This window comes from Corvus moneduloides, chromosome 9, assembly GCF_009650955.1.
Source record: "Corvus moneduloides isolate bCorMon1 chromosome 9, bCorMon1.pri, whole genome shotgun sequence".
Classification (NCBI taxonomy): domain Eukaryota; kingdom Metazoa; phylum Chordata; class Aves; order Passeriformes; family Corvidae; genus Corvus; species Corvus moneduloides.
This window is the reverse complement of record NC_045484.1, coordinates 31,772,466-31,786,711: the sequence shown is the minus strand read 5'-3', so window position 1 is coordinate 31,786,711 and position 14,246 is coordinate 31,772,466. Positions and strand designations below refer to the sequence as shown.

Sequence of the window (14,246 nt, the reverse complement as noted above, 5' to 3'; positions counted from 1 at the left end):
CGGGATCATGGAATTCCTTAGGGTGGAAAAGACCTCCAGGATCACCGAGCTGAAGCCTTGGAGCAGCATCTGAGCACAGAGGCTTTAACTGGGCTCTGCTCGGGGAGGCAAGGCCGAGGGGGAGGCAGTGTCCTCCTCCAGCTCCTTCATCAGCTCCGCCACTGGATTCGGGATATGAGAGGAGTTGGGAGCATTAATAGAGGAAAACAAGTTTTAGTCACCTTGGGGGGGAATTAAAAAGGTTTTACTTTGGCCAAAGAGGGGAACAACAGAGCTGGGCAGAATCCGTAGCTGTGAGCAGCCGCTGGATCCCGGAGCAGTGGGAGCTCCTGGCTGCTGGGGTTGAGGGGGAATGTGTGGAGTCATCCATGTCCCTGGGACAGAGGAGGATTCCAGCACTGGGGCAAACGGAACCTGGGTTCCTGCCATTCCCTATTCCCAAATTATGGTCCCCTCTGGAGCAAACAGAAGGGTTGAGAGCATTCCCACCAGGTCCCCTCTAAGTTGCAGCCTCTAAACTGAACTCGGGGACTTCCCAGGAAAGAAGCTCCATCCCTGTGTGGTTGGCAAACAAGGAGATGCAGGAATTGGACTGGGGAATGATTTGTTCGCAGTTTTCCTCACGTTATCCTATTCAGTAATTCCATGAGCCAGTCCAAGGGGAGTGCTGCTCCTGGAGCACATGGAGCCATCACACCTCGCTGCCTTCCAGCCCTGCACGTGTGGCTCCTCAAGTGCCCTAATTCCGGCCCCAAATCCCAAATCCTCCATTTAATGGAGGGCCAGGAATCCTGAAATCCTGCTGCTAAAAGTGAGAGGAGCTCTGGATTCCCAAAGAACTGTTGGGATGGGCTGAGCCTCCCCATCCCACATGGCACATGGGGAAAGCCAAGCTCAGCCTCTCCACTGCTGCATTCCTGATTATTTTGACTCAAAAGAGCCTGGAGTAGGGACAAATCCATCATTCCTTTGGATAATTTGAATGTATGAGTGTGATTTTTAATACCCAGGCTTCTCCAGCTGCATCTTCCCATTTTTTATGACGTTTCTCCCCATTTTCTGGAGCAGGCCTATCAATTCTCAGCTGCTTTCTTCCTCTTGCTTAATTGAAAATGTCACTTCTTGTATTTAATGAGAATTCCTGCCCTATTCTAACCCTGTCAGAAGAGACTTTATCCCAAAGCTGGTCCTAAAAGCCCACTGCAAAAGTTTTTCTGCTGCCATAAATCCGTGAGGGATTCGGGAGAGCTGCTGGGGCTGACAAGGATTTGAACCCCGTGTGGGGAAATTACAGCTGGTTTTCCAATTTCTCTTCATCTCTGTATTAATTCCATATATTGTCCTTGCCCACCAGTGCTGCTCTTGGCTCTGCGCAGGGATACCGAGCCCCAGGACGGGAAAGGAGCTGGAGAAGCAGTGGGTGGGTGAGTCCCCATCCCTGGAGGGGTTTCACTGTGGATGTGGCACTTGGGGACGTGGGCAGGGGTGGCCTTGGTGGTGCTGGGACTCCTGCAGCTCCTGCCCCCGTGGTTCCCCCACTCCATGGCAATGTCATCCCTCTTCTTTTCCTTTTTATCTGGAAAGATGTGTGGAAAGGTTGGGAAATCTGCCCTGCAGACCAAGGCAGAGGGGAAACAAACAGTTCCTGATGTTGCTGCCGCTGGTTTTGGGGATAATGGGGGAGCAGCGGTGGGGATGGGAGGGAGGGAAGGCTCTGATTCATAATTCCTCATCCCACAATGTTTACAGCACTTGGGCTGGGAAAAATACCTGTTCCCAGGAAGGATCCTCAATAGGCCTGGCTTTCTGCTCGCTGCCATTGCTTAGTAACAGCTCTATTTTTAAATGCTAAGAGGGTAATAGACCAAAAAACTGGGAGTTTACTCAGTCTCTGATCCAACAGGCACTAAACCCAGCGGGATGGGGCCGTTGGGATTGTGGGATTTGGGCCAGGAGCTGCCCACACCAACCTTCAATGCTTCCAGCTGGGTGAGGAAAACCCCAAAGCTGCCAAATCTGTGCAGTCCTCAGCTCGTGGTGACCTCCTGGGGAGGGCAGCCTGTCCGTGTGAGGGGTGGGATGGTCCTGGGGCAGCCACGGGTGGGGAAGGAGAGTGCAGATGCAGGAACAGGAGATCTTCAGGGGGAACCTCCTTCCTCAGAGGATCTGCTTCCACCCCAGTGCCACTCTGGAAAGAAATCCTGGAGTCCCAGCCTGGTTTGGGTTGGGAGGCACCTCAAAGCCCACCCAGTGCCACCCCAGCCATGGCAGGGACACCTCCCACTGTCCCAGGCTGCTCCCAGCCCCAATGTCCAGCCTGGCCTTGGGCACTGCCAGGGATCCAGGGGCAGCCCCAGCTGCTCTGGGCACCCTGTGCCAGGGCCTGCCCACCCTCCCAGGGAACAATTCCTTCCCAATCTCCCATCCAGCCCTGCTCTCTTTCAGTTTAAAGCAAATCTCCAACCATTTCTGCTAAAATACATTCCCAGGAGTATCCAAACCTCCTAAAATCTGATTTGGGAAGCAGCTTTTGCAAGCCCCATGGATCTGGGAGCAGCACCCGTTTTCCCACTGCCTGGATCCCGTGCGGCTGCAGCGGGATGGCTGAGGCTGCCTCCTGCCATGGGATCTTCCCTCATGGAAAATACCAGGATAAATGGGATCAGTTGTTTTGGACTCACCCCTGTGCCCCATCCACTGAAGGTCATGGAATTTTATTCCTTTCCCTGGGCTTTGCAGCAGGCAGCAGAATTCCCTCCATCCAGGTCTGGCATGGATTATTCCTTTCCTTTCTCAAGGACACAGCAGATAAACTCCTGGAAATCCCTCGGGAGCACAGGAGGGAGAAAAGGAGAGCCGGGGGCTGATAAAGAGCTGGAGACAAGTCCCTGAAGCCTTGTGCCACCACCACCTACCCCTGTGGCTTTAACCCATTCCTACAAGGAATATGGCATTAAACACATGCCCAGATCCCGGGCTTTGGGGATGAGGTGCCAAACCAAGGCTCAGGGCACAGCAAAGCCTTCGCTGTGTGCACGTCCCAGTGCCACCAGCCCCTCCTGCTGCAGAGGGCTCACTGGAAGGAAGCCACCAGGCAGAGGCAGGTGCTGGTTTATCCCTGAGACCTCCCAGCGACGCTGCTTTGGGAGCCCTGCCAGGCTGCAGCTGCCTCTGCCCGGCTCCTCTGCCCTGCCCACGGAGGGACCCGGAGCCTGGGCACGGCAGCTCCCCCAAAACCACCCCTAGAGGGGAAACCCTCTGCGGTGCCAACGCCCGGAGCACCAGGAGTGATTTAGAGCTGTTAATTATCAGAGCGTGGCAGGAAAAGAGGTGCCGTAAGGGAAAGCACGGAAGGTGTGTTACGGACGCAGTCCCGAGGGTGCAAACGGCATTTCCCGGGATGCTCAAAGCCAGAGTGACCCCGGCAGTGAACCCTGATGGAGGAGAAAACGGGATCCGCGGGTGGAGGCTGTTCCTGGGAGGGAACGCTCGCTCCCGGCCGCTCCTGCAGCCGCCCTGGAGCTGTCCTCGGCGCGTTTCTGGCAGCGCAGCCTTGCAGCTCCTCCCCGCACGCATGTGCTCCGGGCACGCCAGCACGTGGAGTCCCGGAGCATTCCAGGACCCTACAGATGGTCCACATCCTTAAAAACCCATCTCATTCCACCGCCGGGCACTCGCTTGCGAGCGGCGCAAAGCCCAGCAGAGCGAGGCACCGCGTCCCCTCCCACGGCCGCACCAGCCCGCATCTGGCACAGGGGGATTATTTATCCCTGTTTTCCCTTTCCCATTGGGACTGACAGTGCTCAGGGGCCGTGGCTGCTCCCCCTCCCTCCCACCTCACCCCCACGGCCCGGATTTTAATTTTAGAGGCAGAGAAAATTCCCGTCTCTTAAAGGTCAGAAGGATGCGAAGGAGGGAACAGAGAGAGCCTGTTCCAGCGCGGCCACAGCGGAGCACACGGAGAGGCTTTGCTCCTGCTGCAGTGCCTGCAATGTATTTTTGCCACACGTTGCTGCAGAGTGCAGCCCACTGCAGCAAAGGAGGGGAGCGAATTCCCTTCGCTGGGCTGGGCGCTCCGAGGAGAGGCTCTGCACGAACGGAGCAGCCACCAAGCCTGCCAGCTCCGGCAGCAAACGCTGCTGGGGAGCCTCTGCAGCAGAGCCATCCCCGCTCCCCCGCGCTGGCAGAGCGGCTGGGAATGACCTTCAGCTGCTCTTCAGACGGCGAGAGTCGCGCCTGGATTGTGGGGAACGGAGAGGGAACCGTGTGGCTGAGAGGCAGCTGTGGCGAGGCGAGAGGCAGGGATTTGAGTCCTTTGGGCAGGCCCGGAGAGCTCAGCTTCTCCAGGGAGGAATTAAATAGGAGGGAAGGGGTTTGTGCACCTCCTGATCGTCGGATGCCGGGAGCTTGGTTTGGAGGAGACAAAATGGAAAGGGGAGGATCAGGGATTCTTCTGACAACATTCCTGACCCCCGTGGCCAGAACTGAACATCCCAGCGGCTCCCAGAATACCCATGGAATCACAGAATCCCAGGCTGGCTTGGTCAGAAGGACCTTAAAGCTCATCTCATTCCAGCAGGGACACCTCCCACCATCCCAGGCTGCATCCCAGAGCAGGAGATCGGGATTGCCCCAGCTCCTCTCCCAGATTCCTTTGTCTTTCTGGTGAGAGAGGGAAGAGGGAGCAGTTTAAGGTCCCTGGCTGTAATATTTTATAACAGGTTTTTAAAGTGCTTCCAGATGATGGAAATGGAATCATTTCAGTGTTAAAAGAAGAAATGAGTTGTTCCAGTTTGAAGAAGGGTTATCATTTTTGCAGATCCAGCCTGATGATGTCATCACTCCAGAAAAATGAACTTTTTCCTAATTTATCTTCAGTGCAGGGATGCAAATATCCCAAGTTATTCCAGTGGCTTCCCCTCAGTGCCGATGGCCCCATGCTCCTTCTCTCCTCCTGCACCCCATTTTTAACCCCAGCCCTTGCCAAGGTCCAGAGGCTCAGGTGACCCACGAGCTTCTCCAGCCCCTCAGATCCCTCTGCCAGGGAGGGAAGCTCATGAAGTGCCACCCAGATGGAAGAGCTCCGGCAATTCCTCATGGATAACCCCAATTATCCATCGATTGCACACCGGGGATGAGGAGGGAGGGCGGTGCCCGGCTGCTTTTTGGGTTTCCATGAAGATTTTCCTTCCTTTCCACCCCCGTTTTTCATCTCCTAAATTCTGCCTCAATCAAAATTCCCAAACTCAGTGACTTTTATGGGCAGAGCCTGCCAGGTCCCTCCTGCCCCACCCCTGTCACCCTCTCCCAGCCCCCAGTTGGACTCTTTGTCACATCCACCGGGTCCTACTCGGAAGCTGACCTAACACCCCCCCATGTCTGTGGCACCACGGCCGTGCCTCATCCCCTCCTCTCCATCCCACAGTGAAAGGCTCCAGAAATGGAGACCAGCTTTGCCTGGGAATATATCAAGTAGCACTGGAGAGAACTTGGAAAAACCAGAGGGGGAAAAAAATATATTGGGCATTCTAAAGGGAAGAGAAGCTGTGCAGCTCCAGCATTTATTGAATAGAAGGAGCTGTGTCCTTAAAGCTGTGCCTTCTCTCCATAGTCCAGACTTCTGATAAAATGGGGGACAAAAATAGCTTTAATTCAAGGTTATCTGTGTGATGCTTTGATTTACCCCCCATCTTCCCAGCTGGACTCGACCAGACCCTTCTGAGCCCAAACTCGCAGAACCCTTTTAGGGAACACATCCAGCTTTCCTAGGAAATTTGCTGAAGGAATTAATGATTCTAAGCCTCGCCTTAGCCAAGCCCACAGCAGGGAAAGCGTTGTTTGTAGGAGCTTATCAGGGGAAATGCATGGAAGAGCAGCAGTAAAGCCCAGCTTAGGGACTTGTTCCACTGATCAGCGGGAGTTCCGCACCAGCAGAGTTCAGGGATGTGCCTGGCATCCACATTTCTCACTGTTCTGGCCTGCTCTTTGCTGGCCTTGCTTTTCCTGCCTCCACTGGAGTCAGTGTCACTGTGAATTGGTGTGAGATGATGGGAGTTGGGGATTTAAGTTCCGCAGCTCCAGCCTTGCCTTTCCCAGCTCCTGGCCCAGGGAGTTTGGCCCCTGGGAAGGTTCTCACCTCCCCCTGCCCTCCTGCATCTCCCCCTGGCACATCTCTGTGTTTCTCCCACTCCACACTTGCCTTTGCAGGAAGGAAGGTCTCAATTTTGTACACAAGGGCTCGACTCTTCCAGGGCTTTTCCAGTTTCTTTGTGCCCTTCAAAATCTTGGTGTTTTTCAGGAATATCAGGAAGGAAAAGAACTCTCTGTTGTAACAAAAAATTCCTATCTTGTGCTACTGCAGATCTCCTGGGAGACAAATTTCCATCCCCTGCCTCCCAGAAGCTGCCCCTGTCCCAGCTGACACTGGACACCTTGAGATCAGAATCACTGGGTTGGGTTGGAATGGGCCTCAAAGCCCATCTCATCCCACCCCTGCCATGGCAGGGACACCTCCCACTGTCCCAGGCTGCTCCCAGCCCCAATGTCCAGCCTGGCCTTGGGCACTGCCAGGGATCCAGGGGCAGCCCCAGCTACTCTGGGCAACATCAAACCAGGGGATGCCCGCTTCGAGCACTGCAAAAATGTTGGGGGAGCAAAACTTTTCTGGGCTTAATTTCAGTTCCCACTCGGATATGGAGAGAGTGGGAGAGACTGGGAGCATCCCCAGAGCAGGAATTCCTCCACCAGCGACAGGGAGAGGAGAGGTCATCAGTGCCATGGGATTATCCCCGTGCAACAGCCTGGAGAGCTCGCTGCTGCCATAAACCCTCCTGTGATCCTCTTCCAGCTCCTATAAATGCTTTCCCTCTCTGCTGCCAGGCAGATTCCACAGAGCTGGAAGAGCGAGGTGCTGACCTCACCCAGCCAGAGCTGTGAAGCCACCGTGTCACTGCAGCACTGCCCCGGAGCCGTGGGTGGCAGCGGCTGCCCCAGGGAGCCCGGGCTGGCCGGGAATGGGACGCGGTGGGACCAGGGCTGGGCTTTGCTGCCTTTGGGAACAAAGAGTGGGATCCAAGAGCTGAGCAGCCCCGGGACTTGCTGCTGCCACAGCTGCTCTGAGGAGCACCAGGAGAAGCTGCAGGAGCCCAACCTCGTGGGCAGTGATGTGGTGAGAGGTGTCCCTGCCCATGGCAGGAGTGGAACGAGGTGAGCTCCCAACCCAACCCATTCCGTGTTTCCATGAACCCCTGGAGGGTCCCCGGGATCGCTCCAGGTCACACACAGACCCAGGGCAGGGTGGGAGCAGGGTGGGACATCCACGTGCGTGTCCTGCTTTGTCCCGCAGTGGGTGATGCTCGCGGGGATGGAGGACAGCCAGGACAGCCCGGACAGCCAGGACAGCCTCACCCGCGGGCACGATGCCCCTGCCAGGTGTTTCCCATCGCCCCAGCGGTTTTAGCCCGTGGCCTGCGACACCCCAGCCCGCAGAGGACATTGAGCTGTCACCACCTCTGCCCGCGCCGCTCCCGGGAGGCTGCGAGCCCCTTCCCGCTGCCCGGCCCCGCACCTTGGCCAGGGTGAGGAAATGGCTCCAGCCGTGGGAAGGGAGCGATGCGGCGGGCGGGGGCAGTCCGAGCGCGGGGCCGGGGGATGCTCCGGGGATGTTCCGCTCGCGGGGCGCCCCGTCGGGGCGGGGATGGGCGGCACCGCCTGCGCGCACCGCTCCGCTCCGCTCCGCATCCCCCGCACGCCCCGCACAGCATCCCCCGCCCCGCATCCTCCCCGCCGGGGGGGGGGGGGGGGCGCGGCCGCGTCCCGCCCCCCCGCACCGCCCCTGCGCCGCCGCGGAGCGCAGCGCGGGCGCGCAGCGGGACCGGACCCGCCCCGCCGCCGCCGCCGCCGCCGCCGCCGCTTTGTGTCTGGGCGCCGCCCGCGGAGGCGGAGCGGGCCCGGCCCTGGGCTCCGCGGCGCGGCGGGGCGGGCGGCGGGACAGCCGCGGGCAGCCCCCGGCGGCGCCCGCGCAGCCCCCGCACCGCGGCTCGGCCGCGCATGGACGCGCGCTCCCGCCTGCACCGTGAGTAGCGGGGCCGGGGCGGGGGGGGCGCGCAGCCCCCGGGGATGCCCGGGCCGCCCACGCCCCCGGGCGCGGGGAGGGAGCGCGGGGCGGCTCCGCCGAGGACAAAGGAGCGCGGGGAGCGCAGCGCTCGGTGCGCGCAGCCCGGGCTCGCTCGGCGCGGAGCCGCCGCCCCCGCGCAGCCCCCGCGGCGCGCTGACAGCTCGGGCGCGATTCCCGGAACCTGCCTGCGACGGGGGTCGGGCTCGGCGCAGCTCCTGGAAAATTCTGCGCCCTTCGCAGCGCCGGTGCCGCCGCGGCGAGGCGCGGGGAGGTGCGGAGGAGGCTCCCCCCGCGCAGGGACATCGCCGCGGTCCCGCGTGGCGCCGCCGCTGCGTCCCTCGGCCGGCCCCGGCCCGTGTGTCCGTCCCGGCCGCCTGCGGAAGGCCGGCGGGTGCTCAAGTTGGGTGCCCGGGGTGTGGGGAGCAGCGGGGCCATGGGCAGCGGCTCATCCCCGTGCCGGGGGATTTGGGGGAAGCTGGGCAGGGCTGGGCCGTGGCGCTCGGAGCCCGCGTCCGCGGCCCCATGTCCGTGTCGCTGCCCGGGGACAGCGTGTGCCGAGGGCACCGAGCTGGGTTTGCTCGTTTTCTCTGGGAGGCTGGGCCGGGGAGGGTCATGGATAGGAGAGCCCTGCTGAAAGTTCCTCGGTTTTTGGGAAATAGAAACGGTCCGGTGGATATTTCTGCCGTGCCCCTCACTCCGTCTAAATCCCTTCCTTTTGCTCCTGTCCATCCATGATTTCCAGCTAAAAACTCCGGCCACGTGCCGTTGGTTGGTGTCTTTAACCTCAGGTGTTCCGCGTGAGAATAATCCTTAGGAACAGCTGAAATCCAACGCGTTTTCCTCACCATTCCATGACAAGAGAAGTGACTTAATCCGGTGGGTTTTGCTGTTCCGCATCTGCTCGCTCAGCTCCTCACGGAGGAGGGAGGGAGGGAGGGAGGGATGCTCGCTCGCCATGGCAACCTCCCGGCGCAGATTGCAGCCACTTCGGGGAAGTAGCAGGACTTGGGAAAGAAATAGGAACAGCTGATCTCAGAACCGGCATCGGCAGGGATGAACTGTGCATCTTGGAAAGCATGACCTGTTTTTGGGAATGTTCTTGTTGCCTCGGTTCGGAGGTGTGGGTGTGGAGAGGGAATGGGCCTCCAGGAGGTCACGGAGCTTCCTGTGCCTGCAGCCGCAGTGAAAGGAGGGCTCTTCATTTTCCAAACACTGTTAAGTCCTGTGATTATTCCAAAATTCAACGATTCTATAATCCAATACCGTGCTGTGCCATGTTACCTTGGTGTCCCTGTGAACTCTAACCTTGGCCTGTATTCCATCTGTAAAACTTTTCCTTGGGTAAAGCAGCGTTTTTATTTTTTAATTACCTCACAGAGGAGGAGCTTTGTGCTTCTGTTCCATGGCTGATGTGAAATCCCTAAAAAAGGGGGGTTACGTTACACTGATTTTCGCAGTTGCTGGAGTAACAAAACCATTCCTGAGTGCCTGGTGGATCCGAGGAGCTGCAGTTCAGGAGCAAACGCTGCGGAGAGCCGGGCTGGAGGCAGTGGAATCCCGGGAAGGAGGAGTGCTGCCTGCCCAGCAGCAAATTCTCCATTCCCTGGGCCTGCAGGAATTTGTCACTGCTTCCTAACAATGCATTAAAATTGGTTAAAGTTTAAAATCCCACAGAGAGGATTTTAAAAGGAAGCTTGGCCGTTGTCCCTGGAATATGCCAAGGCAGCAGCACCATTAGAGCCCCTAAAGTTCAGATTAACGAAATTAATCACCCCTGAGGTCTTTGCATCTGGACAAGGCTTTGCTGGGAGCGTTGGTCCTAAAGCAGAGACTCCAGGGATCCCAAACACAGCAGGACATGGAAATCCGTGCCAGGGGAGCAGGGCTGGACCCACCTCGGAGCGTGGCCCTGGCAGGACAGGCTGGGGCTGTGTGGGGGCAGCCCCAGTGTCCCCCCAGAGCCCCGTGGCCACTGAGCCACTCCAGCTCTGCCCTGTCCCCTGGGCCAGCACCATCCCCCCGGAGCTGCTGGGCCTTGGCAAACCTGGGAGAGGCCTGGGATCAGGGAGAGGAGACTGATGGACAGCAAGGCTTTCCCAGGGCTTCAGAAATGGTGAATTTTATCCACCCAGGGATTCAGGGAATTTTATCCTCCTGGAATTCAGCTGACACCCCCTCCCCTGGGTGATGGGGGAGCAGAGGCTCCATCCCTGGAGCTGCCCAGGAGCCCGGCCGTGGTCCAGGGCTGCCCATCTGGGCTGTTCCCACCTGGGAAAGGGCTGGGGATGTTCTGTGAGCAGGTGGAGGAGGAACTGCTCCCCTCCAGGGTGTGAATCCATCGGGCTGATCATCAGCACTGGGAAAATCCGCTGGGACACAGCTGGGGGTGGGAACCCACCCCCAGCACCTCGTGAGGTGTCCCAGGAACATCCAGGGCCACTCGAGAATCCCAGTTAAGGATCTCGGTGGATGTGAGCCCAGCACAGCCCGAGCTCCTCGAGGTGGTACCAAGCCCTATTTAAAGATTTCCAAGAGCCACGATGTGTCCTTGGTTTTCATCTCAGCTCCCTCTAATTTTAGCGTGGTTTCCGTAGGCTTTCATTTGCAGATTGCATCAAATCCTAGGACAAGGCTTGCAGAACTCGGGGCTGGGTTGGGTTTTTTTTTCCCTGGGAATGCAGCAATTTGTCGAGAGCAGAGAAATCCTCCGTGTTTGACTGGGCAGAGCCGCCCCTCCTGGTGTGAGCTGCGGAGAAGTTGGGGAAGAGAGGAAGGTGGAGGGATGAAGAGGGATGGCTGGAAGCAGCTGGGAATGAGGCTGGGGAGGTCTGACAGCCCTGGGGAGAGGCTGCTGCCGGCAGGGCTGGAGCCAAGCGCAAAATTAGCGAAAGAAAGGAGCATTAAATCCCAGCGCTCTGGGAAGGGGGAGCAACTGCCGTGTTAATGGATCAGGTTCTGGCGAATAAAGAAGAAAAGAAGCTGTAAGCTCAGGAAGGCTCTTTTTTATTATAAGGAGGAGAACATTCCTCATCCTTTAGTTCCCTTGGATCCGGAGTGAATGACTTTAGAGCTACAGGAGTTTAAGCTCATCGGAGGAAAACGCTGCTTTTTTTTTTTTTTTTCCCCCAAATATTTTGCTGGGGAAAAGATTTGGAAATAAGAGCTGGAGAGAAGAGAATCTGTGGAGAGCAAATTTAACCTTTTCTAGGCTAGGAACCAGTGGCCAGTGAGCAGAAATAATCTGAATTTCTCACCAATTGGGTGAAGGGGAGCAGCAGAGTTTATCCAGCCCCGGCAACCGGGATGTAGGGAGCAGCCGGTGGGACTAGGAGTGCCGGGCACATTCCCATGGCTGGGAATCCAGCGCTCGGCTCCGTGTCACGTGAATCGCCAGGCACCGCTCCTCTTCCGAGGATGCTGGAGATGTAAAGACGTCCTTGGGAGATCTCTGCTGCTCGGACTTGGATGCTCGGGAGCTCGGATTGAAATCAAGCAATCGGCCGAGGGATCCGCCGGGAATAAAATCCGGGATTAAGGAGCCTTTGGACAGCCGTGGGAGCTCGGGAATCGTCCCCGTGGGACAGCGAGAGCAGCGGGGCAGGCAGAGCATCCATCTGCTGCTGCCACGGAGCCGCGCCGGCGGCTCAGGCACCCAGCCCGGTCCCGGAGCTGCCCTGGAGCGCAGGGTCCAGCGGGATTTAAAGCTTGGATCTCTTGGATCGGCTCAGCCCGGGATTGTTTCGCAGCCGCTCATTCCACAGCACCACTTTGCTGGGCACTTTTTTTTTTTTTTTTTTTTTGTCGCTTTGAAATTTTTGCTGCGGCGGCCTGAGGGCAGCCCGCGAAGGAAGGGATGGCATGGCACGGGCAAGGCGGCATTCCCGAATTCCCTCCGAGAGGAACCCGCCGGGGCAGCGGATTCACCCCTCCCCTGAGCTACGGCAGGAGCCGGGAGCGGGGCCGGCGCCGGCGCTTGGTGTCCCTGCTGCAGAACCCATCCCTGCTCTGCAGAGGTGCTGGGGCTGGGGGACAGAGCCGAGGGGACACGGCCCGGGGGGGACACACCTGGTGGCTTCGGGGGGACACACCTGGTGGCTTCGGGGGGACAGACTCTGCGGGGCTGGGCAGCTGCTGCCGGGGGACGCAGCTCGGGGCAGGGGGACCGTGGTGGCTTTGAGGGGGGGACCAACCCTGGTGGGAGATGAGGAGCTGCTGCCAGGGCAGGGGGATCTCGGTGGCTTAGGGGGCCGAGGAGCCAAGCTGTGGCTGCCAGGAGCTCTGTCTCCATCTCTTCCCAGGTCAAATCATTCCCTCGCATTCCCTGCTTCTCTTGCTTTTTTTCCCAAATTTAAAAAAATCAGCTCCATCCAGACACATCTGTAAGTTCTGTTCCCAACACCCCCTTCCATCTTCCCTTCGCTGTTGCCCTTCTCAGTGCTGACCTTTGAAGAGTCTTTGGGGCAGAGGTTCCTCAGCCCTGGGAGATGTTTGGGAGATGTTTTTGGCCCCCTGCTCCTGCCAGAAGGGCACTTTGCCAGCCTGGACCAGAGGGGCAGGTGGGGGTGGTGATGGAGCGATGCTGGGAATGGAGGGATTAGGCTGGGAAGGGGACACTCACTTCATAATTAGCGTTAAAATCAGGACTTGGACTTTGATGATCCTCCCAGCTGGGGATATCCTGGTTCTATCCTCCTGAAGGTGTTGGAATCTCGTTGCACTTTGATTTCGCCCCAGGTATTTGCTGTGTGTGCGGCGTCCCCACCTCGAGGCAGCTCTGCCTGTTGTTCCAAGAAATATTCCTACATTTTCCAGCCTGAGCACTAAATTGGGGGCTTTCAGCAGCTCCCTAATTATGTGAGACATTTTTTGTATTTAACAAATGGTTCTGATTCCTGCCAGCACTTCAGCCCGGTGTTCCAGGCCCGTGGGTGTCAGGGAACAGAACATATTTCTGTGTCTGTGAATATGATCCCACACGTTGTCTTAAGTGGGAAAATGTTCACAGCCCTTATATGGAGAAGGGTTTTTTTTTTTCCCCTAAATCCATCAGTGCTTTCTCCTGCAGTACTAACGCAGTTTGATCTTCCTGGTGCTCTCCAGGCTGGATTAGGAAGCAGAAATACGCAATGGGCTTTCTTCTTTTCCTGGCAAAAGCGTGGCGTGACCTGCTCTGCCCTCAAGGAATTGGGCCTGGAAGTGGGGGATGCTTCTCCGCACCTGCAGAGCTGCCAAGTGCAGGTACCTGGGAGCAGCCAGGTGCTGTTTCTCCTGGAACTGTGCATCCCTCCTTCCCCCTGGCTGGGAGCTCCCACCCCCAGCCATGCTGGTGGCATTGCTGCAGCCTCCTGGCTGTGCTGGCAGCCGGGAATGGTGGAAGGAGCTGGGATGTGTCACGGCACGGTGACGTGTCCCACAGCGGGGCCCTGCTCCCCACCCCTGTGCCAGGGGGATTTTGCTGTGTGACGCAGGGAAACGTAGGGAATACAGGAGTTCTGGGAGCACTGCACGGTGTCCTGAGGGAACATGGGTGAGAGGATGGATACAGACCCATGGAACAAAGGGGGAGGGGTTCCTTAGGCTGGTGAAAGGGTGGAATTACCTTCCAATGGATTTTGTCCAGGAACACTCATGGCTGCATGAAGTATTCCTGCCCAGGGGCATCACTCCCAAATCCTTTGGGGTTTTGTGATGGTCATGGAGGAGCAGGAGTGGAGTGAGGCTTGTTCTGTGCTGGTTCCTGGGAAAGCTGAGGCCGCAGGGGAAGATGGCCAGGCTGGAGTGGCCGTGGTCACTCAGGGTGTGGCTGTGGGGTCACCCAGGCTCCAGGGTCCCTGCCCCATGGGAAGGTCTGCTGGGAGAGAGGGGAGAGGGATGGCAGAGCAGGGATGCTGTTGGCTCTGGGCCAGTCAGGCCCAGAACCAGGGAATGGCTGGGGATGGAAGGAACCTCTGGAGATCATCCAGTGCAACCTCCCTGCCCACCAGGGTCACCCAGCGCTGGTGACACCGGAACACGTCCAGGTGGGTTTGGGATGTCTGCAGAGAAGGAGACCCCACAGCCTCTCTGGGCTCTGCTCAGGGCTGGCCCTGCCCAGGGCAGCAGTTCTGCCTCCTGTGCAGGGCAATTCCTG

General features: G+C 58.2%; 1 protein-coding gene and 1 long non-coding RNA gene across 2 annotated transcripts in view; one reads left to right on the top strand and one right to left on the bottom strand.

Moving 5' to 3' along the window:
• Window positions 1–222: 222 nt before the first annotated feature.
• LOC116448378 lies at window positions 223–7,760 on the bottom strand. The gene is made up of 2 exons (XR_004241917.1): window positions 2,682–7,760; window positions 223–2,188 (listed from the first exon to the last, which is right to left on the bottom strand). It is a non-coding gene; the product is annotated as an uncharacterized LOC116448378 (long non-coding RNA).
• A 253-nt stretch (window positions 7,761–8,013) lies between these two features.
• LRRC7 (leucine rich repeat containing 7) overlaps window positions 8,014–14,246 on the top strand; it is a 103,822-nt gene continuing 97,589 nt past the window's right edge. The window contains exon 1 of the mRNA XM_032117672.1: window positions 8,014–8,074. Within this exon, the coding sequence (XP_031973563.1) occupies window positions 8,050–8,074 (25 nt within the window). The 5' untranslated portion in view covers window positions 8,014–8,049. The remainder of the gene's footprint in view (window positions 8,075–14,246) is intronic.